Below are 25,055 nucleotides of genomic sequence, written 5' to 3'. Positions count from 1 at the left end.
AAGAACAGTGCTCTGCACATAGTAAGCACTTAATACCAACATTATGATTGAGGACAGGTCACCCCGCTCCTCAATAACAACTCATCCACCTCCACATCAAACATAAACTCAACACCGTCAACTTGAAACAGCGTGGCTCAGTGGAAGGAGCACGGGCTTTGGAGTCAGAGGTCATGGGTTCGAATCCCGGCTCGGCCGCTTGTCAGCTGGGTGACTTTGGGCAAGTCACTTCTCGGTGCCTCAGTTACCTCATCTGTAAAATGGGGATTAAGACTGTGAGCCCCAAATGGGACAACCTGATTCCCGTGTCTACCCCAGTGCTTAGAACAGTGCTCGGCACATAGTAAGCGCATAACAAATACCAACATTATTATCACCTTGCCCCCTTCCACTTCACCTCGCTATTTTCCTACAACCCAGCCCCCGGACTTCACTCCATTAATACTAACCTTCTCTCTGCGCCTCGACCTCAACTGTGTCGCCGCTGACCCCTAGCCCACATCCACCTCTGTCCTGTAACGCCTGCCCTCCTCAAATCCCAAAGACAATTATTCTCCCCTTCTCCATCTCCACAGGCCCTACTGAAAGCCCCCCACCTTTCATCTCCCACTCCCTTCTGCGTTGCCCTGACTTGCTCTCTTTTTGCTCTTCCTCACTCCCAGCCCCACGGCACTTACACACATATCTGTAATTTTATTTATTTGTATTGCTGTCTCTCTCCGCCCCCTGCCAGACTGTAAGCTCGTTGTGGGCAGGCAATGTGTCCGTTTATTGTACTTTACTCTCCCAAGCACTCGGTATAGTGCTCTGCACGCAGTCAGTGCTTAATAAATACGACTGAACGGATGAAGCAGTGGGAGGCTGGCGTGATCGGAAATGGTCTTCAGGGACTCGTGCCTCGTCGTGGTAATCCTCGGGCACAAAACCTGGATGTCTACTTCGCAAAAGGTAACGAAAAGAAAGCATCGCCCCATAATGATACACGGGATGTGAAAGGTCCCTCACGTGCTCCTGGTCATTTGGTCCCGCTGCTTCTTCCAACACACTGGAAATAAAAGCAGCGTGGCTCAGTGGAAAGAGCCCGGGCTCGGGAGTCAGAGATCGTGGGTTCTGATCCCGGCTCCGCCAACTTGTCTGCTGTGTGACCTTGGGTAAGTCACTTCACTTCTCTGGGCCTCAGTTATCTCATCTGTAAAAATGGGGATTAAAAGACGTGAGCCCTCCGCGGGACAATCCGATTACCCTGTATCTACCCGAGCGTTCAGAACAGTGCCCTGCAAATAGTAAGCGCTTAACAAGTACCATAATTATTATTATTATTAAATGTTTTCAAAGGGGCTAGGGACCACCTGAAAGTTCAATCTATAGTATCTATTGAGCACTTACGGTGTGCAGAGCGTTGTACTATGCACTTGGGAGAGTTCAGCATAAGAGAGTTGGTAGACACGTTCCCTGCCCACAACGTCTATTAATATAAATTAGAGATATGTACACAAGTGTTTTGGGACTCATGGAGTGAATAAAGGGGACAAATCCAAAGCAGAAGGGAGTGGGAGAAAAGGAAATGAGGGTTGAGTCAGGGAAGGCTTCTTGGAGGAGATGTGCTTTCCAAAAAAGGTTTTTAAGGAGAGTAATTGTTGTATATGAAGAGGGAGGGTGTTCCAGGCCAGAAGCAGGAGGTGGGCAGGAGGATGGCGGTGAGACAGACAAGATTGAGGTGCAGTGAGAACACTGGCATTAGAAGAGGCTGAGAAATGCTTGCCTAAATGAAATCAGGCTGGCAGCCTTTTGAAAAGACCAACTGTCACTGTTCTTTTTTTCTTTTTTGCTTGGCTTTAAAGGAAGTCTGTGGGGAAATCTGGAAATCTGTGAGGGGACTCCTGAGTGCATTAAACTGGTTGTGTTCTCTTTGGCTAGTGATACAAAGGGAAAAGGAGGCACTGGTAAAAGTCAAGGGGGCACAATGCAAATTTTGTGATCTGAATAGAATTTTTATAACTGAATCAAGTTTAAAAACGCCTCAAGAATTTAAGATCTCCTATACAAAATACATAAACTGTCAAAGAGGTGAAATTTCCTTAAATGTTTCTATGCTAGTCGGGAAAACCTCATTTTCCAATTGTGGTGAAAACCTACTGCAAGATATTCAAAGATCAGAAAGCCGCTCAAGCAACATGGCCAAGAAAACCCCGGAGATCTTACCCAACCAACTCTTCACTCTGGTAGGCCAGCGGCAAGTTTCTTTTTGTTTTTGAATCAAACTTCAGGCAAGATTTGAGACAAACAAAATTTAATATATGCACACAGTTTTATGTACAATGCAGCATCACACAATGTAGGGCATTAATCTCCTTTTATACATTCAGATACTTTTGAAACACTTCTTAAGGCTACAAAACAGAACATAGAAAAATAAACAGGAATATATCGAACACATACAAAAGTGATGATAAAGAATATAAAGTACTATTTTCCTTTCAACACATCAAAAGATATGTGTATATATACTTATTTTTTTTTACAAGTAACATCACAAAGGATCACATCTTCACATGCTTAAAGTATTATCTGTACTCAGTGTAAGGCTATTACGTTCTTTCATATATATAAGATTTTTCCCTAGGCCTGAAACAATGCAATCTCTATACCATTCAAGTAAATTCAACCCAAAAGTTGCTGTTGTCCAGTATTAAGCCATGTGCCCACTCCTTTTCTATGCTGTGTACATCGAGCTCCTGCAAAAATATTTGCTTGGAAAAAAACAAAAAAACCCTTACTCACGGAAAGAGTAAATGGCTGTTACTACCTAGCAAAACGCTCAGTTCACTGAATCGATACACAGAAAACTATCAGCTAGTGATTCCTGAACAAAACACAGTAGCCTGCAGGCATAAAATTGGGAGAAAATGCAGTAAACAAAAGTAATGTAGCCACGATGTGCAGGATCCCCGGCTACACCACTGTGGACCTTGCTTAGTACCGGAAATGGAAAGGCAAAAGAATTACCTCATCAAAAACTGAAGGGAGAAGAAGTGCATACAATAAAGTGGGCATCATTTATGATGCAAATCCATAAATATTGCTAGTTTCAGGGTTGGCTGAAATGGTTTCTAAGCCCGAAGTGATTAGCAAAGAATTTTATTGCACCAGTCAGTCTGAAAGAGCTTAGCAATTCACAGAGATTTTAGCACAAATGACCCTCAGTTAGACTAAAAGCAACACATAGAAAAGAGTACTGAAAAAATGTAGAGCAAGAGGTGTACCATGGTCATCGCTGGCCAAATTAAGGCACGCTTTGAGCATGGGAGAGTCACCTCACATGGGTTCAAAAGAAAGGAACATGTCTAAGGTGAATGAGACTGAAGCAACGGTACGAACGCACAAAAATCTAAAGCAAAAAAGGAGAAACAAACAGAATACTACAAAGCAAGAACAGACTACAAACTCAGCTTCAGTACCTAAAAAAAAAAATCAGATTAACTTTGAGCAGTCCTGGAATAATTGCATTTTAAAATGTTTTTTCCCAATATGTTGAAGTCCTATCATTTCCTACTCAAGGTATAAATGAGGCTCTTATCTCTTAGTTTTGTTCATATCAAGGAGGTCTCACCTTTTGTGCACTCTTAACTTTCACATTCCTATGTGATTTCTAGACAGGCTGAACCTCAGGAGAAGTTTGCTCACTTTACACTTCTCTGACCTCACTAACTAGGGTTAATTAATCTAACCCTAGATTAATAAACAGCAATTCTAAAAACCTCTCTCTAGAATACTGTTTAAGCCACAGCTTTTAGCCTGTAAGTCACCTAAAGAAGTACCATCTTCTAAAACAATCTTTGAGTTCTGTTTCTACTTTCTTCCCATAAGACCGGTAACGAGAGACAATTCAGTGTTTCCTTTGAAAAACAGAATCCAGACTATCCTATGGGAATGAGGTAAGGCAACAGGTGATAAAAGTGAAAAATGCTCTCTCTCTAATATTAAACTTAAAACATCCCGATACTGATTGTACAGAGCATTTGTCCCAGAGATAAAAGGATCAGGAAACTGTACTTTCTGAACTCCTGAGATCAAAACCTTTAATTTGAACTTTTACCTATATTTAAACCTAGAAATCTAAACATACTAATAAAAATGGCTTTTAGTGAAATCGCGTTGAAATTTACACGCTATATAAAAGTTGGAGTCTATAAATAGAGGTGCCTCAAGTCTTTCGTAATTTAACTGACCACTAAACTTGTACTGGGATACAAAGGCTTATGTCGTAGGTCTTCAGCATGTTTGAACTCACAGGATCTTAATATGAATCCCCTTAAACATCTGTTTTAAATATTTCTCCTGCACAAACAACAGTTACAATTTCTACCAACTTCCACCTAGGACCATCTCAATAAAATGGCATCATTCAACGTTTTTCTCCAAACTTGTAGAATTTTCAGAGCACCTAAATGTTAGTTGCTACTCAAATCAGTAGTAATTGGGTTCAAGGACTTAGCTAATTCAAACAGAGGTAAATAGGGAGAAATACAAACCGGCAAAGATTTACCAAATCTTGCCCAGCATTTAAGCCTCTCTGAAGGTTTCGTGTGGACCAGAAAAGCACAGGCTCTCAGAGGAAAGTCAGCGCAAGATCTTTAAAAGGATATCTGTTAAGGTGGGGGTGGTTGACTGTTTATTTCTGGCCAGGTATGTAATACGTGACACGCAAAAAACATTATGGAACTTGCATAGCAATGTTTATCACTCAAGCTTCTTCCTCAAAAGGTAATGTATAAGGAGCATCTTTTATACCAGGATGTACATTACATAAAATTCAATCCCCAGGTCATTTTACAAAACATCCTAGCTGACTGAATACTGTGTTATTTCAGAGAGCCAACTCTCCAAACTCCGAGCGCACCATGCAAAGGCAATAACTAGGAATACTGCATGGGCTGAGGTGGAATCGTGTGGAAGGGGAAGAAAGGAACGATAGGTTGTCAAAAGAAACGAGTTACCCAAGGGGATGGATCATTTTAAAATGCAAGGCGAAACCCAATTTCTAGCAGCCTCTATAAAAGACCTCCAAGTCAAAATCTTCTGGGTTTTATAAAGTAGTTTAAGCTATGAGACTAGACACGCAAAGTGTAACAAACATAACAAACAGTGCAAGGAGTAATAAACACAGTAGATTACCATTTAAACCTTTGTCAAGCCAAAGCAAAAAAAAAAAAAAAACAACAAAAAACCAAAAAAACAAAAAACCAAAAAACAAAAACCCCTCATGTTTATGCATCTCTTCTCACAAAATATTTAGACTCTTTGTCAGTGCATTAGTGTTAAAGTGGCATTTAAAAACTTCTGTGGTTATAACAGGTACAGAATTCTTTTCAAAATGCATAGCATCTACACTCCATTCGAGTAGGCACCATTATATTTGTCCCAGTGCTGTGAATTCTTGGTGGGAACAGCCGTTTGATTACATTTCCTATCAATTCATAAACATCTATTCTTAACTGCTGTCTAAAGTCTATTTCAACAATTTCTTTCTTAAATTCAAAAATATACCCTATGAATATTAAAAGAACTATATACAACATTTCTAAGACACAAGTTAGTTGGCTGCCTTAGGTATCATAAAGACAAGATATTCAAGTTTGACAGAACTGAGATGAAAGGCCTTTGGACTTGGAAGCATTTCAAAAACAACAGTGCTATAGGCTGAGAATTTCTTTAGCCCAGTTTATGTCTAAGGCATTGTATAATAAAATATATATTTTCTATTTGGTGCAATGTTATCTATTTTTGGAATCTACGGTAGGTCAAATGCTATATTTCTGTCACTTCAGTAAACATTTCAATTGTTCTGAACATTTATCGAAAACAAACTCTGTGAGAAAAAAATCAACAATAAATCTGTTTTATATTTTAAACATCTTATTTTTATACTTGATAAACAGGTGCTGTTTCTGCTTTCATAGCTGAAAAACAACCACAACAAGAATAACCTACAAATAACTAAACCAAAAGTAGCACGTCAATGCCAAAAGCTTGTAATGCCAAGGAGCCATTTGCCCCTAGGCTTCACTCTGAGGTTACTAGTTTGTTCCAGAGAAGGGGGAAAGAGGGGAAAGGGGAAAGGGAAAGAGGGGAAGAGGGACAGAGAAAGAGGGGAAGGGGGACAGGGAAAGAGGGGAAGGGGGACAGGGCGGAGAATGAAGGGCAGGGGAGTGAAATCCGTTTTGAGGTGTTTATATAATAAATAAACCGACAACCGTTCGGAAATACTAAGGGGGTTCCTCTTCAGAAACCCTTTCTGCTTTGAAGCCCGCACGGACGATTTCTAAGGGTGTTGGTGGTGTCCCCTGTGGCTATCTCCCATCGCTGACTTTCTCCTGTCACCCCGAAATGGCCGCCCTCTAAAATTTCGATGATATTGAAAGCCTTCCTCTCTGCTTCGGTTGGGAGGCCCTTTCCAAGGCTCCTCACCTCTGGGATGGGGATACCCGCCTCTGCCGGAATAGGCCCAGTCGTGCCTATACTTCCTATTTCCGTAGGTCTGATTGTAAAACTGCTTGGATCTACCACTCTTCAGAATATCAGACACCTCGTTTTCGTCTTCAGAACTCTCTTCCCTTGGTTTCTGTACTCTGCTGTCAACTGAACTGGCCGTGGTTCCCGTGGCCTTGGACTCTCTCGATTCCTCTGGTCTCTCCTTAGCCACGGAAGTGGTACTTTTAAGACGAGCGTCTGGAACCAATGGCAAAGTCTTCCTTTCCACATGTGGAACCGGAAGATGAAGGTGAGCCTTTACCTCCGAGGCAGGAGGGCAAACGGCAGGGGTTTGCTCCGCTTTCTTCTCCCGGGTCGACTGTTCGCTTTGGACGCTACCCTCTCTGGGAGCGGTCGAGAGGGGTAGGGCTCCTTCCCTGTTGGCTTCCTGGTCTGTCGAGACTAAATCACATTCCTTCGGTGTAGCTGGGTCCTCCAGGGGGAGGGCTAGTGCCCCCTTGTCCTCAGGAGAGATGACAACATCATGCCTCACCACGGTATTCTCGACGAAGCCCTGAAACGGATACCCATACCAGAAAGGAGGGAAATACGGAGGTGGCATGGGAACAGCTCCTAAAAATGGACCGGGACCAAAGGGAGGCTGCGGAAATGCGCCCTTGCCCTCTAGCGACTCTTCATAATTAGCATGAAGAGGCTGTCCGAGATTCACGGATTCTATATCAACCTGGTGAGATACCGGTTCTTGACATTCAGACCCCTGAGAAGGAGGTACAGCCATGGGTGTGGTGAAGGATGTTGGAGGTGTAGGCTCAGCCTGTGCACCCTGGTCATTTGCACTGGACTCATTCTGTTCGGGAAAATGTCTTTCTGTACAGGCTGAATCGTGTTCACTTTGAGATGAAGGAGCTTCCTGGAACCAGTAGTTGTGAGGATATACAGGAACTGGAACCTTCGCATACACTCTGCATGGAGTGAAATAAGCCTGATGCAATGGATACAGATAGTAATGAGGAGCCCACATGGGGTAGCTGAAGGCCTGAAAAGCAGAGAGAAAACTGACATGAGAGAAAGATAAATGGCTCCGACATATCCCACTTGGAAAACCTCTGCCTGAAGAATCAGGCAACAGTACCTACTTAATCTGTTATAAAAGGAAACGTTTCCCTATTTCACCTGCCACGTAAGCAGCGACTCTAGACCAAAAGCTGTTTAAAAAGAGAGAGGCAGAAAGAACAAAACCCAACAACAAAAAACCCCCCAAAACTTTCCTCCTAAGAGCTTGGTTCCTGAAGGTAAGATAGTGCATGCATTACTAACTTCCAGCATTTCACTGCCACCTTTTGCTTCCTTTCTGTAAAAACAGCAATGAAGAACCCTCCTTCCTTGGGCTGGACCTACAAAACCATTAGCTCTCAATGGACAGCCACCATTCAGACTGCCTTTCCCAACCGTCACCCTCTTAAGCACTGTTCATTGAGCATCGCTTTTCACAAAGCAATCGGCCAATCTGCCCAGGGATAGTAATCTGATGACACTGTATTGCTGCCTGGAACAACCCTCGCTGCTCTGATGCTCTTGCTGTTTCCGGTTCCAGTCTTACTAGTTGCAGAAAGGACAACTGTCTTGTTGTCGGTGACGATGTTCTCGGTGTGTTTACTTTTGATTTTTTGCTTCAAACCTGGTTTTTGTCTGAGTTTTATACTCTAGGACGGTTCACCGAGTGGGTGAGGGCACAATAGTAACTGCTGCTGTGGCAAATGCCCAGATTGCACCCATTCTCCCGCCAGCCACCTCACAACAAGTGCCCCGGGACACAAGGTTTAGGGTAAGAGCCGGTGAATGGCTCAGTGGAAAACCCCACCGTTACTGCAATGAACAGTTCAAGTCCTCAGCGGGCTGGCAGTAGCACATCCCCTTCCCCTCTTAACCACTGGTGTCCGAGCATGACACGGGGCCAGAAAAAATGTACTTCTAGATTTTCACGGAGGTGGTATACAAGTGTGCAGGAGTGTGCAGGAGATTCTCTCACTAGACTGTAAACTCACTATGGGCAGAGAACGTGTCTGCTAATTCCACTGTATTGTACTCTCCCCAGGCTTAATACAGGGCTCAGCGCATAATAAGCGCTCAATAAGTACCAGTGATTGACTGATTGAAGATAATAATGTTGGTATTTGTTGGTATTTGTTAAGCGCTTACTATGTGCAGAGCACTGTTCTAAGCGCAGGGGTAGACACAGGGGAATCAGGTTGTCCCACGTGGGGCTCACAGTCTTAATCCCCATTTTACAGATGAGGTAACTGAGGCACAGAGAAGTTAAGTGACTTGCCCACAGTCACACCGCTGACAAGTGGCAGAGCTGGGATTTGAACCCATGACCTCTGACTCCAAAGTCCGTGCTCTTTCCACTGAGCCACGCTGCTTCGCTCTCAGATGCAGTTTCATCATTCGCAGGGTCATCTTCAAACCAAAGGACAACTCCCCTACCCTACCCTAAGTCCTGTATTGCCGTCCACTGGGACAGAGAACACCTGAATGCTCCTGCAGAGTTCCTTCTCACGTCATCTTGCATATCTCCATTGGTTTTTGGGACACTAATGACTGTTTCAGGCTACTCTTCTTCCAAGGGGAAAAGCAAGTAGCTGGAGAAATGGAAGGAGTAAGGCCAGTGTAAATGCCTTAATTTAGGGGGCATACACAATTTCTAACAGGCAAGTGGTACAGCTCTTAAGGCCCCCAACCACATAGAGTTCACTGGTATAGAAAGAAAAGACATACAAGGACAGGATCACTCAAGCATAAAGTGCATTTCAAAGACTTAAGGATAAAAATGCAAATTTCAAAATTTACGACTGACCAGTACAATGTTATCAGTATTGCAAGTTTTCTTAACATAATTCCAACCTAAATTGATCAACAGCTCTAACATCCGTATGTGAGTAAAATATAATTTTTACTTAAAAATAGCTACCTTCACACCAAGGTTGAAGAAAAACCGGAGGACGTTTTTATCTATGGAAGATAGAACAATGAATATAATTAAAATTGTATTCACACAAAAAAGAAGTTCATTTCCTGCCCTAGACTTGCACAATATCAGAACCCATTCTAACTCAAGGATTTTCACTTTTGCAAAAAAGATTTTTGCCTGTAATATCAGTGATCTGTTAAACATAAATCATGAATTTTAGTTTGACCATCTCCAAAAACTGGTCTCTTGTTACTATAGAATGGGAAATAGTTAAAAGTTCACTCAATTCTGCAAGAACTGGGGGTTTTCGCTTCATATTTTGCTTGAACATTGTTTGGAAACTGGGGAAGGTTCGCCTGACAGTACGAGCCGATAGTTCTTCTGTATCTCAGGGGTTCTGTTCTTGCAAAACCTTGTGATGAGAGAAATGTGCGTTGAAGTCAACAGAGTCCAAAACTACGCACATACGTACAACCATTGTCTTCCTAAACTGTAGCACATTGTATCTAAAACACATTCACGTTAGTAAAACACTCCCTAACTCCCTGACAGTGTTTTAGCCAAACATATAGTGAAAACATAGACCACGACAGAAATGAATGCACATACATCTTCTCCAATCCTATTGTTTTTATAGATCAGAAATCACAGAATGACAAAACAGAACTCACAGATCAAAAATGGGGATGCCAAACATTGTTCAAACCTCTGCTTAAATGAAAGTCACAACTGGAAATTGGGTTTCATAACTCTGAAACACTGAAATGATCCAAAACAACAAACCTACTTTAATAACGTACATAAAGAATCAAAGGAAGCTCAAGTTTAGAGCAGGGACATTAGGTCATCATTTACTCTTATTTGAAAGAAAAAAATGGGACATGGTTCTTGTATAAAAATACACTGATAGTTTTAAGTTATTTTTGTTTATCTGTGAATGCCACGGTTTGCATATTCCGACCTCTCAACTCCATTTCTTTATTCCTGACTCCTCTCTAAACCAATGATGACTAATGGAAACTGTTAAAGGCGCTTACCTTTAGGTAGATCATCCCCAGTATTACACAGTGAATATGCTGGTGCTGTGGCTCGCTCTCCCTTTTCATTCAAAGGAAACCCAGGGAAAAGTGGGTCTTGATAAAGGCTCAAGGTCTGAGGCAAAGGCATTATAGGCTGGTTAATTGCTTGGATAGGCAGGGGAACTGGAGCAACAGGAGTGGGTGTTAAGTGAGCCTGTGACACAGTAGAATCCAGTCCAGGGGTCAGAGTCTGTGTCACCGACAAAACAGGAACTTGAGAGGGAACACCTAAAATGAGGGATAAAGGAAGAATCAAAAGCCCCGCATGCCATGAGTAAATCAAATGCATGCTATTAGTGCTCCTCTTGGGGTTGCGGGAAAAACTGTTAAAAGTAAATATTTACTAGGGGAAAAAAACGGAGACAACTGAGAAATAATAGTAGCTGACAAATGGTCACACTACATCCATCAACAGTATTTACTGAGATGCCACTGTAGGCTTAGAACATTATACCTGTCAAACAAATAGAAACAGCAACCCTATCATGGCTGGAGAATGAATTCCAAAAGTACAGCAAAGTGGAACCCCCCAAAATCCATGAGACCTAGGTAACTAGGAGTCTGAGGGCGAAGAACAGCGTCACTGGAGTCCCCTGTACACCTGAGAACTCCCAGTTTTATATCACCCCACATTTCCAACCCAGTAAGAGGCTACGCTCCATTTTTAATGATTTGAGAATCTAATTTAACACATAAAGGAACAGGTCTTTAACCCCAAACACTGATTTTCTCTTCAAACCTGTAGGTCCATAAGCTGCCGGGTCACACTGCCACGGTGGCACAGTAGCTGGCAAAGAAGGCACAGTGGGAGGCAAATGTACCTCAGGAGGGACTAGAAGGACTGAAGGATTTGCTAATGACACAGGTTCTGCTGATTTCTACAAAAGGAAGAAAAAAAAATTAAGCTTCATGACATTCCACTCATTTACAATCAATTCCCCTCTGGCTAAATTTGGTTTCTGGATGCACCTGTGAACTTTCTTCTAATCTTAACCTTCTCAGATCTCTGAATTAAATGATGTTGTAAATGAGATTCATAGGTAAATGGTACTACACAAGTGCAAATAGTTTTACCAGTCAGTAGCTGCAATTTCCTCATCCTAAAATGAGGATCTCAGATTCAAGAGGTTAAGGGATTAAGGTGATGAACTGATTCATTAGTATTTTCACATTATTATCATCTGGTAGACTCAAAGTACTAACGAGTTAACTGGCATGGAAGTAAACCACTGCTTCAACCTTTCCAGGTGAAATGCTGTCCCTTATATGAGGGATGAAATGTTGACAGGGTATCCAGGAGAAACCTGGAAGGTATTATTCAGAGAAGCAGCATGGCCCAGTAGACAGAGCATGGGTCTGGTAGTCAGAAAAACCTGGGTTCTAATCCCGACTCTGCCACTTGGCTACTGTGTGACCTTATGGCAAGTCAATTAACTTTTCTGTGCTTCAGTTACCTCATCTGTAAAACAGGGATTAAGACTGTTCTCTGTGGGATCTGGACTGTGTCCAATGAGATTAGCTTGTACTTATCCCACTGCTTAGTACAGTGTCTGGCACTAAGAACGTACTTAACAAAAGACCATTTTTAAAAAATTACGACTCCCTATTTTTCATATTCTAGGAATAAAAAAAAATTCAGACATACAGGGCTAACAAACTCCAAAGGGTCATAGAGAACAAACTCAATTCTACAGTTTGTTTTCTGAAATTAATCTAGTTGATACAATTTAATCTAGTTACCCAAAAGAGTTTGGGACACCAAAAAAGAATGGGTTCAAGAGAGTCCAACCAAGTGTTTGTTACTCAAACTTTAGACTATCTGACCTAGTTTTGATTCTATTTAAGCTTTCCTCCGCACTGGCTTTTTAAAACCCAAAAGTATCCCACACAACATATATTCTGGCCAATTAACCTGAAAAGTCATGTTATAAAACTGCCTACAAGTGTGGAAAATTGTAAGATTGCAGATTTTCTATTTCCCAGAAGATGAAAGCACTGGAGATATATTAAGAGATTAAGTTTTTACATTTAAAGGACAGTACAAGAAAGAATCACTCAATTAATGGTACATGCGCTTGGTACAGTGCTCTGCACACAGTAAGCAATCAATAAACACGACTTAATTTATTGAGCATTTATTGATTGCAAAGTTCTGTACTAAGCACTTGGGAGATTACTATACTGTAGGTAGACAACAACCTCTACCCACAAGGAGTTTAATAACTAGAGAGGGAGTTGCTCTGATTCACAGCACCCTCCTTCTTCTTAGGGGCAGAGTCTGTCTCTTGCTTCTCTTATACTTTCCAAAGAGCCTAGTACAGTGCCCTGTACCTCCTGAGTCCTCGATAAATGCAATTTTTACTATTTCCATAATAATTAACTCAATTGATTTCTTCTCTTAAATTTTCAAATACATATGGCTAGTTTGCCAATTCCACAGCAGAAGTAAATCATCAGTACGCTTCTTACTTGTTCAGCAGGACACAGAGGTTGTGTTTTCTTCAATTTTGAAGGAGTTGAAGCTCTCAGACATTTACTGCCATCCCCATCATTCTTTGGAAACTAAACAGAGCCATTTTGTTATTCCTACAGTTATTCATAATCCAGTTCTATTACTCTCTTTTTATTTTGTATCCACCACGCCACAAACTCCCTCCATCTTAAAACCCCCCAAAATGACAGTATCTAGTAGCTTTCCTACCACGCTGGCGACTCCCCTCAAGGACACTACCATAAACAGAACGCTACAGAAGATCAAAGAAATCCGAAGACAAATAAAAAAATTAAAGCATTTACCTCAGAGGTACTTTGCTCAAATTTCTGATCTAAGTGAATCTGCTTGAGATTTGCATCTGTGATAAAGGCAAAAAACATGAGTAAGACTTCTAGTTAAGTTTGTATATAAAACAAAAACTTGAAGATATAAAAACCAAAAGAACTGATATCTATACTGATCTTCCGTGTTTAAATACTGCTTTTTAAATGTAAATACATTATTTTCATCTAATGATTTTTTTTAGAAACGTATTTTTCTGTTTCAGTTCAGAAATAGTTATTTGTCCCAAACCACACTCTTGGAAACAGAGACGTGAGAATGACTTCTAGGCCTCCAAACTTGAAGCATTAGCTTTTACATCATTACTTACCCTTATCTCTTTGTTCCTCTATATCCACTCTTCTCCTGTTCCCTCTTCGTTCATTCCCTGGTAGCTTTCTCTGGCTACAAGTATTAGTAGTCTGAGCAGCTGTCTGACAAACCGATGGGCTCTTGAGAAAATAAAACAAACTCCATTTTGGATTGAAGATTTAACCACCGAAATAGCATATATCATCAATCAATCAATGGTATTTATTGAGCAGTGACTGTATCCACAGCACTGATCTGTGGCACTTGGGAGAGACAACAGATTTGGTAGATGAGATCCCTCCCCACAAGGAGCTTACAATCTTCAGGGGAAACAGACACTAAAATAAATTATATATAGGGGAAACAATAGAGTATAAAGATAAGTTCATAAGTGTTACAAGGCTGGGGTGAGTATCAAAGTGGTTAAGGGACATTCAACTAAGTGCAGAGTCAAATGCAACCTCACACACTCTCTACCACAAATCTCTAAATGCACTTAGTTATGCATCTACCCTTGTTCTCATTCATTTGATCCCTGTCTATTCTGTGACCCCCTCAGGGTAGAGCTATATCTAGTTCCTCTAAAATTAACAGGGCTCCAAAAGGTGTAAATGAGTTACAAGACAAGAGTTCACTTTGTGCAGAGAACCTGAATTTGTCTTGGGTCTTCATCCTAGATCCAGGTGAACCTTACAGTACCCCACTGCTTCCTTCTTTCTGGTCCACTGTCTTCCCCTCATGACTTCACCTACAACATTCTTCAAGCTGCCCTATTTCCCAAACTCCTCCCAATACCCTTGCAGGTGTCCATTACAAATAACATCTTCATAAGCAATTCATAAAAGGAAATGAAAAACCACCGCATAATTTTTAGCATATTCTACGTAACAGCTACCTAAAGAAGAGCACTCTAGAGTAAGGATGAAAAATAGCAACAGGTGCAAAATCTACCCAATAGATCAGACACTCATTCTTTGCATCAGGCCACTAAAATCGATTCTCTCTTTCAAATTATGAATAATGTAATACTTGGGGTAAAACCAAATGAACAGAATATCAAAACCCTCTCATTGGCTACAAGCAATAAAGTAGATTTATACATACAGAAAGGGCTGGGAAGGCCTTTTCATCTCGTTGTTGAATCTCATAAAGCAAGCGAGATTCTTCTATTGCCTGTTTCTCTCTGCGCTCTTTTGGAGAAAGGCCAAAATAGTTACAGTCTCTGGTAGCCTGGTCAGAATCTTCAGTTCTCTCACGTTCTGGTTTTCTGCAGGGCAAATATTTTATTCATTTAAAAATTTCACCAAACATAATCGGAATATTCTAACAAATGTATTTCCTACCCACATCCCAAGAATACGATTACAAATGACTTGTGAGGGCTGGTGGGAGGAAAGTGGGGGAAGTAGAAGAATTAAAGTTAAAATCTGATGTATTACCTCTTTCTTATGAGTGTACAGACAGATGGGCCTGCAATATCAAACCTGGGCTAAATCTGGGGAGGGGATTCAGTATTTCCTTGTCTACCTCCTCAAGAGGAGGAAGGATGGAAGGAAACAGTGGTGATGGAAAGATGATATTACCATATTAGGCTGTATCATTAGAACCAAAGAGCAGGATTGAGAGAAAATCAAAAACTTGTTTCAGTGCACAAAAGTTAAAGTTGGAATCCCTAAAAATTGCTTTTTAAAATGTCAATTTTGATTGCAGATCTCAAAGGACAACAAAAACATATCAAAATATTTACCTAACCCACTTCACAAAATGTCAGGCCCTAAAGACAACATGTGCTTTTGAGTTCAAATACAGAAAACCCAAATTAAGGACATTTTCTTGGCACAGAATAGATAAAATTAACTTTGGTCTGTAATAAGGGAAGCAGCGTGGCTCAGTGGAACAGAGCCTGGGCTTCAGAGTCAGAGGTCATGAGTTCGACTCCCGGATCTGCCACTTGTCAGCTGTGTGACTGTGGGCAAGTCACTTCACTTCTCTGTGCCTCAGTTCCCTCATCTGTAAAATGGGGATTAACTGTGAGTCTCACGTGGGACAACCTGATGACCCTGTATTTCCCCCAGTGCTTAGAACAGTGCTCAGCATATAGTAAGCACTTAACAAATACCAACATTATTATAAGAGGGCAGAAAGCACAACCCTAAAAAAGCAAAGACTTAAAACCCAAGAAATCTAAACAGTTTTTATTTTATACCTTCACCTATCATGCACATAAAACCTAACAAGAGATCCCTTACACAGCTCTAAATATTTATTAGCATATCATCTGATAATGATAAAAATGTTAGAAAAACAATCACTGGCCAAGATCCTCAAAGTGCTGGGTCTTTTGAATCATAAATCTGAGCAGTAGCAGGTCTCAAGCTATTTGAGCTTTAATGAAGATACTCAGAGTGTTACTAAAGAGAGGAAAAATGTTCCCTCCCATAAATGCATTATACCCATCCTCAGCATTTATCCATGTATGTATAATCAAGTGTGCATTCATTAAGTCTGATATTGTATTCTGACAATCACACTACTCTTATCCTAGTGTCTCCTCCTATTCCCACAGTTTATCATTTTTATCAGTCTCTCTCCTCAGTCATATTTGTTGAGTGCTTACTGAGTGCAGAGTGACCATACTAAGCACTTGGACAATTGAGACATACAGAGTTGGTAGATATGTTCCCTGTCCACAAAGAGCTTACAGTCTAGAAGAGGGAAATGGATGTGAAAATAAATGATGGATATGTACATAAGTGTTGTGCGGCTGAGCGGGGGCTGAATAAATGGCACAAATTCAGGGGTAGGGACAACTCAGAAGAGAGAGGGATTAAGGGTAAGGAGGGCTTATTCAGGGGAGACTTCTTGGAGGAGATGTAATATTAGTACGGTTCTGAAGGTGGGGAGGGTGATAGAAGGTGACCATCTGACGAATAGGAAGAGGGGAGGGAGTTTCAGGCCAGAGGCAGGACATGGACAAGGGGTCAGCGCTGAGCTAGACGAGATCAAGGTACAATGAGTTATCAGGTTGGCGTTAAGAGGAAGTGAGCATGTTGGGTTGTAGTAGAAAATCAGCTAGGTAAAATAAGAAGGGGGGAAGGAGACTGAGTGCTTTAAACCCAATGGTAAGGAGTTTTTGTTTGATGTAATAATAATAATGTTGGTATTTGTTAAGCGCTTACTATGTGCCGAGTGGAAGTGGATGGGCAACCACTGGAGAAGTGGGACAGAGAAGCAGTGTGGCCTAATGGAAAGAGCCCGGGCTTGGGAGTCAGAGGACGTGCATTCTAATCCTGACTCCGCCACTTGTCTTCTATGTGAACTTGAGCACGACACTTATCTTCTCTGTGCCTAAGTTACCTCATCTGTAAAATAGGAATTAAGACTGTGAGCCTCACACAGAACCACCTGATTACCTTGTATTTACCCAGCTTTTAGAACAGCGTTTGGCACATAGTAAGCGCTTAACAAATAACATAGTTATCATTATGTGAATTCAACTTTTTTTGTTTACAAAATTGATTGAGGCTTCTTTTGTACTCTCCCATGCATTTAGAACAGAGTTTTGCCAGAAGATATTAACTGACTGAAGATATTGTTTAGGACATTGTAACAGTCACCTATTTCTTTTTTTAAAATGTTGTGTGTTTAGAAGACTATACAGAGAACAGAGAACAATCTATCAATGGTGTTTATTGAGTGCTGATGGTGAGAACACTTTACTAAGTGCTCAGGAAAATACACAGAGTTGGTAGGCACATTAGCAGTACAATTAGTTTTATAAACTCGGTTATAGAGTAAAAACTCCTTTACCAGATTTGGGGTTTAGTATATATAGAAAATCCAATTATCTGAATTTGGGACTTTATCCAGAGCAAAAGGCAGATTTAGATTAGCATGCTTGCTATTCTGCTATCAAGCTGCAGGATCCTGAGCATTATCTGACCTCGACAACAGAGAAGCAGCGTGGCACAGCGGAGAAGGCACGGGATTGGAAGTTAGGGTCCTGGTCCCATGTATTCTGAATTATTGGGTAATGGTGGATTAACTATTACAGAAATTCAATACCAAAATACAATTTAAGAAAAGAATAAACAAAAGCACCCAGGTCAAACATTTCTCCCGTCCAGCATCAGGAAACACACACATGGGAAAAAGGAACAGTAATGTGAAAACAACACATCCCCTACTACGATGGTTACTGAACTGACTGAAGTCACCATCATCAAAATCCAATTTTTATAGCCCCAAATATAAACTGTTTCCAAAGTACTTGCCAACTCCAGTTTTTAAATCTAGCGCAGAACATTCCACAGATGACATCACAATAAGGGACGTTAAATCAAAACAGAGATGGAGCGAAGGGAATGGGGCAAGGCAGCTTGTTTTGGGGCTACAGACGTAGATTTCTACCTCAACCTACCCTGTAAAGATAATTACCATAAAATACATTTCTCTAGGTTAAAGTCCCAGAAAGTGCCCTCTGAAAGTCTACAGTGTTTAAAATAACAAATAACACCCCCACAAAGTTTTCTCTGCTCAAAAGTTAAAAATCAGAAAATTAGTTCCATTCTCCACATTTTTGGAGGAGAAACAGTCTTTTTGGACATCATTTTTACACTGCTGGGGAACATTTTCCAGAAGACTAACACAAAAAACTCTCAAAATATTTTTTTCTGGAAATACATCATACAATTATTTTCCTATTCCTTCATTTTGTTTTACTGTCTTGTCTATTCTAAAAGTATCACGTTATCTTCCAAAAATAAGAAAATCAATACAAAGATAGTCATGAAAACTTCAATATCCAAATCAATTTTTCAGAAAATTTACTTGCAATATGCTAATTTACAAAATGTTGTTACGGGAATTTTAAAGTTGCTATTTTCTGAGACAGTTACAAAAATTAACTGGAAACAACACATAATAAGGGCCACATGAAAGATGCCCTAAAAGTACCCTCTTATGGAAATAATCTATTACTGTCAAATATAGGATTGGATCTGAGAATTACACAAATATCTCCCTACCATTATATAGCTTCTAGGCCAGTGCAAATGAAAACAAAATTAAGAGCAACTTACACAAATTTTTCATTTGCTGAAGCTGAACTTGTTACCCTAATATTATTAAATAATATTTCTTAAGCACTTACTATATGCCAGGCACTGTACTAAGTTTTGTGATAGACACAAGGTAGTCAGATTGGACACAATACCTGTTCAAAATGAGGCTCATAGTAGAAGGAGGAAGGAGAAAAAGTATTTAGTCTGAGGAAACAGACTCGGAATGTTAAGTGGCTTGTCCAAGGTCACACAGCAGGCAAGTGATGGAACTATACTTAGAACCCAGGTCCTCTAACTCCCAACCCCATGCTCTTTCTACTAGGCCATGGTTCCATTTCAGTATCCATTTTTTCTCTCTCCTCCTCAGATGCTCAGAATTAATGCCTATTTTAACAGGTAAATGACAGCTTTAAGTTTGACAACATGAATAGCACATTTGTGTTATTACTAGTTAAAGATCCGTGGCTGCCAAGAATAGAATGACTATTTTTGACCAGAACCTTTAAATTGTATTATAACCAACTCATTGTCTAAATATAGATATTCAGAATTTAAAGATCATCAAGATTTGTTAAATGTCTTGAGCTAAATGGTCTTATTGATGAATATGAAATTTTTAGCAATTTAAAAAAGGTATAGCCAAGATTTCAAAGCTTCTTGACCGTGGTTGTAAGCAACAGTATCTCCATTCCACGTTATGCCACTATGTTATGCCATAATCACCCAGAGGCCTAGACAACAAACTCCATTTTAAAAAAGCCCACTGCTATCATGGAGTTCTTCCAGTGACAGAAAAACTCAATTTTCAATTTTCATGAGTATTTTCATATACAGAAAAAACATTTTGTTAGGGTAAAAATATCTATTCTAGAATTTTCTCAAGTATTTCAAGATTTTCAGGATTCTACATTGATCGGGTCACTTCACAGTAAATTGGTTTATTTACCCTAAATCTAACACTGCAAAAACATAACAGCCCCATTCCACCCTAAAAATCCCAGTTCACTCCTCTCCTAACTTATGGCCAACATTTCATTACATCTCCACCATCCCACCTCTTTTTTCCGGTAAATATTCCACTCTTGTCACAATTCCATGCCTGATAACTTCTGCCTCAACCAAGCCTAAAAGTGAAAGCTTTATCTGCTGTGATAAAGCAAAGAGAAAAGAACAAAACAGAAGCTTGAATGCTCCTACTTTTTCAGCTACATCTGTGATAAGAAAAACTGATAAACTGGAAGGGTTTTTTTAGCAGATGACAGGTACTAAGTCCTTTCAGTTCATACCATATGATTTGACCTTAAACTACCTTCGCAATGGTAATTTAAAAAAATCAATTATGCATGGTGGGGAAATCAAAGGAAAAAGATGGGGTTTAGGCAGTTAAGACCTGGGGGATGAGAGGCTTAACACTTTGGGGTGCTTCCTCTCCAGAGGTAACTGTGTCAAACACCTAGCCATGGAAGGGTGAGGCCTATCAAAAGGGTCATTTCCCCACATATGTGAGAAGACTCTACGGAAGGCTACCTTAATGTCAACAATATGCCCTGGTATATTCCAAGTCCTCTGATAAAAAAAACTAAGAAACATCTTGGTCCAAGAAGAATCCCTACACAACTGCCAAGCTCCAAAGCACCATCAGTAAAAAAGACTGCAGTAGCTAAAAAAGAGTGTCAGACTCGCTGTGGGCAGGGAACATGTCTACCGACTCTATTATATTGTATTCTCCCAAACACTTCCTATAGTGCATTACACACAATAAGCATTCAAATGCAACTGACTGATCATAACAAGATGTAAGATATTTCTGAAGAAGCAGTGAGAATTATCTTTGGGTTACTGAAAAAGTTTTTAAATCTGAAATCCTCATATAGGGTTTGTTTTTTGTGTTTTTTACTACAAGACCACATTAGACAAGTGCCATTTGCATATTTAAAATGAATAAAAATGTATAGAAAAATTACCTTATACCCTGGGAAGGAGTCCTGCTTAGCAATTTGTGCTCGGTTGAGGCCTGCTGAGGAGGTGGCCCATGGGACTGACAGGAGAGGGCCTGCTGTTTAGTTACAACAGTTTGCTGAAGTCGAGGAGGTAGCGGTGACTGGGATTTTATGGGCTTGCTTGAACTTTTTGGCCCTCTGCAATCTGCATCTGCGATAAAAACATGAGACGTTTTCAAGACGATTTTCCACAATATTCTAATAGGTCACATCATCTGGCAATTAGATTAGTAGAAAAAAGATGTTACTACCAGGCTGAAAATTTTGTCCAGGGGTTGAAGAAGGCTTTCTTATCTTCTTCCCGTAGACAGTGTTCCATCTTTCTGTCTGAGGAAGTGGTTTGAGGTTCTTCAGAGAAACAGAATATCTTGACGGGAGATAGAAATAATATGATTCACCTCTTGACTAAAGTAGGCCATATTAATATTTGAAATCAATCCTCTCCCATTTCTAAGGGAGTGTGGGGGTCATGAACATGTCTTTGTGTAGCAAAATTGAAAAAACAAAATGGAGTTATTGTTTGCATTCAGTAGTACTTAATGGCTTTCTATGCAAATGCCAATGAATTATCTACAACGGGTCTAAAAGGAACTGAGGTCAGAAGTCACAATTGAGTAGAAAAGTAGTTAATTATAAAGAACCAACAATCAGTCAGTCACATTTACTGGGCCCTTATTCTGGGCAGAGCTCTGCAATACGGGCTGCGCTCGGAAGAGTACAACAATATAAGAGAGACATTCCCTGCCCACCATGAGCTTACAGTCTCTACTTATCAGCTGTGTGTGACTTTGGGCATGTCACTTAACTTCTCTGTGCCTCAATTACTGCATCTGTAAAATGGGGATTACGACTGGGAGCCCCACGTGGGACAAGCTGATTACTCTGGATCTACCCCAGTGCATAGACCGGTGTTTGGCGCATAGTAAGGGCTTAAGAAATACCACTATTATTATTACTATTATTACACAAGAGTTGAAACAGAGCAAGGTGTCAAGGACAATATCAAGGTTTTGGAGTTCAGTGAAAGAGAGGATGGAGATGGTGCTGACAATAATAAGACGACTAGGTGGATGAAAGCATTTACGTAGAAAGAAGAGTTCAGTTTTAGACATAGTGAATTTATAGAACTGGTGAAATATCCATTTGGAGATGACCTGGAGGCAAAGAGAAATGCAGGACTGCAGAGGAGTGGGGTCAAGGCTAGCTTGGTAGATTAGGAAATTAGTCATCTAGAGATGGTTGCTGAAGCCACGGGAGCAGATGAGATCCTTGGGGTTGTGAGTATAAAGAGTGGAGGGTTTAGGACTGAACTTTGAGGGATACTCACAGTGAGGGGATTAGAGGCAGACGATGAGCCGGTAAAATGGAAATTGAGAAAGAATAGCCAGAGAAGCAGAAAGAAAATTAGGAAGAAAAATGTAATGTGTTGATAAAACCAAAATTAGTGTTTCCAGGAGAGGGAGAGGTCTAGTGTTAAAAGGTTAAAAGGTGAAGGGGGATTAGGTAACTGGGATGTTAAGGAGGATTAAAATAGAGTAGAAAGCATCCAATATGGCAACAGAAGTCATTGGAGAGTGTGGACTCAGTGGTGGAAACCAGATTATAGTAATTACTGTAATATTAATAAAATGAATATAAACCTATTCTATCCTATGAAATGGTCCAGACAGGAAATTATTTTTGTTTTAAAGGAGCCATACCATCTCATTTTGATGCAAGGCTATTATGAAGCCCAACTGGCCAAGAAAGAGGCGCAACAGTCAAAATAGAGATCACAGCAATCTCTTCAGTCATCCTTGCACACACAGGGAAACACCATCAGAAGCATCCTCAAATATATGACTTGTATCTTCTGTGAATACAGATATTTAACACAATATATCCTCACATTCTTCTAACTGCGATACTTAAAGAATACATACTTCGCTCCATGTTCCTCTTCAAAAACTGGTCCATTCTCAGAGTGAGTATCTTGACTGTGTGCATCATGAAACTTCCCATTTTGATTTAGACGTGGCTACAGAATAACAAAGAATGAATTTAAAAAAAGAGAAAGAAAAAACAATCCATAATTCCTCAGGGTGCCCTGACCTCAAAGAAAATTAGACCTTTTTGTACATATCAAATTCTTGGTCTAGTGAACTTTGTGAGTGCACTGAGGCTCATTTGTCATTTAAGACAGGAGACTACTTCAGCAGCAGGGTACCAGGAGATAAATTCACAATCACTTTTAAGAGGTTACCTTGTAAAAACTTAATCTGCATTTTAAGAGAAACAACACACTACACCGACTGAATTTCTTTTTTCCTTGAGAGTACCTAAAAGATATGCTCTCAATTAAGAACTGCCACTAATCAAAAAAATGAGGGGGAAAAAACTTTTAAAATCTCTCTACAAGAGGTCTAAAATTTTCATACTCAAATTTGCTAACTCCTATTTTAAGGAATTTTTTCAGTTGTCATAATTTAAAATGCTGGGCTCAAAATTGCACCTTAAGAAGAGTTTCTGGTTTTTTTCAGTGGAAAGAAAACTAATTGCCCCACTACAGGTTTTTCTTCTTTTGGAAACCTTTAGGAAGCAGGAAAAGAAACCAATGACCATAAATATTTGGTTTTTTCCAATGAAAAATTTTTATTTTTTCATTAATGCCTTTTAATGGAAAGACTATATATTAAACACAAAAATTTAACTGTTTTTCTCTAGAATAGTTGGCTCAAAATCAACTCATCCATTCCAAATTCTCCTTGACACCCTTTATATTGGATTTAGGCAAGACTCAACCTACTGAACAACTCACCAAAATCCATTTTGGTGTCGACAGAGATTTTTTTTCCTATCAAAGGCAATAAATATGCTACCAAATATTTTTTGCTATGAACACTGCCAAAAAATGTAGTACCTTAAAGACTAGGTCCGGATAATTTCTAAAGGCATAAACAAGCCACAATATGCTAAAACATGGGTGCATCTCTTAATCCCTTGACATGGACTCACAAACAGGTATCAAGAGGGTTTCCAGTTCCCCCAAATAGCAACTGAACACTTATAATGCAATTATTAAAATGCAATTAAATTCTGAACTTTCACAGTAACTAAATCTAGTTCAAAATCAAATACAAGCAATTGCAAAGAAATAATTTACATCATACAAAATTTCATAATTTCAAGAAACCTCTCCCATTACCTCCCCATCAATTGTCCATTTACTTACCTTAAATTTGTCTCCAACATCATACTGCAAGCCAGTAGCGAGAGAAAAGTCACTTTTTTGCTGGGCTGTAAACAACGTTGAAATAATATTCAGAATTTATCAACAATTATTTTATGCTTAAAACAAAAACTGATTAAACACTACACTCTACAGGAAACGCTCCCCCTTCCCACTCGCAGCAAATATTTTGGCACTTAGACAATGGTTTATTCTAACTCACCTTGTTTGGACTGAAGCCAGATTTCATATTCAATATTTCTATAGACTTTTGGATTGAGTGATTTGAGAACCTTTCTCGATACGGGAAGGGAAGTAGAGTTTCCATTGTTCCTAAAATGCTGCACAAACAGAGCCAAAGAAAAAGTGTCTTCAGAATACAGTTTTCGTGTGGCTTGTGTAATTCAGAGACTGAATAAAAAATTTCCATAGCAAAGCCAATGCACAACAGAAAAGAAAGAACTAATGACCAATTCTTTCTAAATGAGGGGAATTGGTAATAAAACGTCAATGGTGGGTTACGTGAAATACATTAATTTCCAGGTGCAAATTACAAAGATCGGCAATTATATAAATGGCTAGTGGCCAAATACCATGTTTACAACAGAGAAGGACAATATACGACTATAAATTCACTATTGAGAAAGTTGAAATAAAAGAAATCTTAACCATTAAAAAATACCTGGTTGCCTGATCGAGACTTAAATCCATTCACATCATTAGCTGCTGTAATTTTACTCCTACAAAGAAGTAACAACACTGTAATTAGAGTTTTGCAAATTAAAGGCTTCAGAATTTCTTCCAGAACTCATGCACAGAGTTAATTCTACCCTTTTGAGCAAACTACTGCACACTACAATGAAAACACAAAATACATTTCTTCCTAGGGTAACACACTAAACCAACAATATCAGAGCAAGCATGAACACAATAATAATATGTCTAGCTATTTATCCAGCAGTAAGAGAATGAAAATATGAAGAAAAATCAGAGGTATTTATTGAGCAATTAATCTGCAGTGCACTGTACTAAGCGCTTGGGAGAGGGAAATATGAAAGAGTCAGCAGACACATTCCCTGCCCACAACGGTAGAAAAGGACAACCCAACATTAAGC

General features: G+C 39.9%; 1 protein-coding gene across 1 annotated transcript in view; it reads right to left on the bottom strand.

The window, feature by feature from the left end:
• Positions 1–2,273: 2,273 nt before the first annotated feature.
• OTUD4 (OTU deubiquitinase 4) overlaps positions 2,274–25,055 on the bottom strand; it is a 49,944-nt gene continuing 27,162 nt past the window's right edge. Inside the window, exons 8-21 of the mRNA XM_029076658.2 lie at positions 24,623–24,680; positions 24,164–24,281; positions 23,944–24,008; positions 22,655–22,749; positions 20,984–21,099; positions 20,697–20,883; positions 14,774–14,936; positions 13,689–13,809; positions 13,339–13,394; positions 13,012–13,104; positions 11,282–11,420; positions 10,501–10,770; positions 9,464–9,504; positions 2,274–7,528 (exon numbers count right to left, since the gene is read on the bottom strand). Of these exons, the coding sequence (XP_028932491.1) occupies positions 6,323–7,528; positions 9,464–9,504; positions 10,501–10,770; positions 11,282–11,420; positions 13,012–13,104; positions 13,339–13,394; positions 13,689–13,809; positions 14,774–14,936; positions 20,697–20,883; positions 20,984–21,099; positions 22,655–22,749; positions 23,944–24,008; positions 24,164–24,281; positions 24,623–24,680 (2,728 nt within the window). The 3' untranslated portion in view covers positions 2,274–6,322. The remainder of the gene's footprint in view (positions 7,529–9,463; positions 9,505–10,500; positions 10,771–11,281; positions 11,421–13,011; positions 13,105–13,338; positions 13,395–13,688; positions 13,810–14,773; positions 14,937–20,696; positions 20,884–20,983; positions 21,100–22,654; positions 22,750–23,943; positions 24,009–24,163; positions 24,282–24,622; positions 24,681–25,055) is intronic.

Source organism: Ornithorhynchus anatinus, chromosome 12 (assembly GCF_004115215.2).
Source record: "Ornithorhynchus anatinus isolate Pmale09 chromosome 12, mOrnAna1.pri.v4, whole genome shotgun sequence".
In the NCBI taxonomy this organism is placed as follows: domain Eukaryota; kingdom Metazoa; phylum Chordata; class Mammalia; order Monotremata; family Ornithorhynchidae; genus Ornithorhynchus; species Ornithorhynchus anatinus.
Note: the sequence above shows the minus strand (reverse complement) of the source record. Positions and strands in the feature narration are given on the sequence as shown.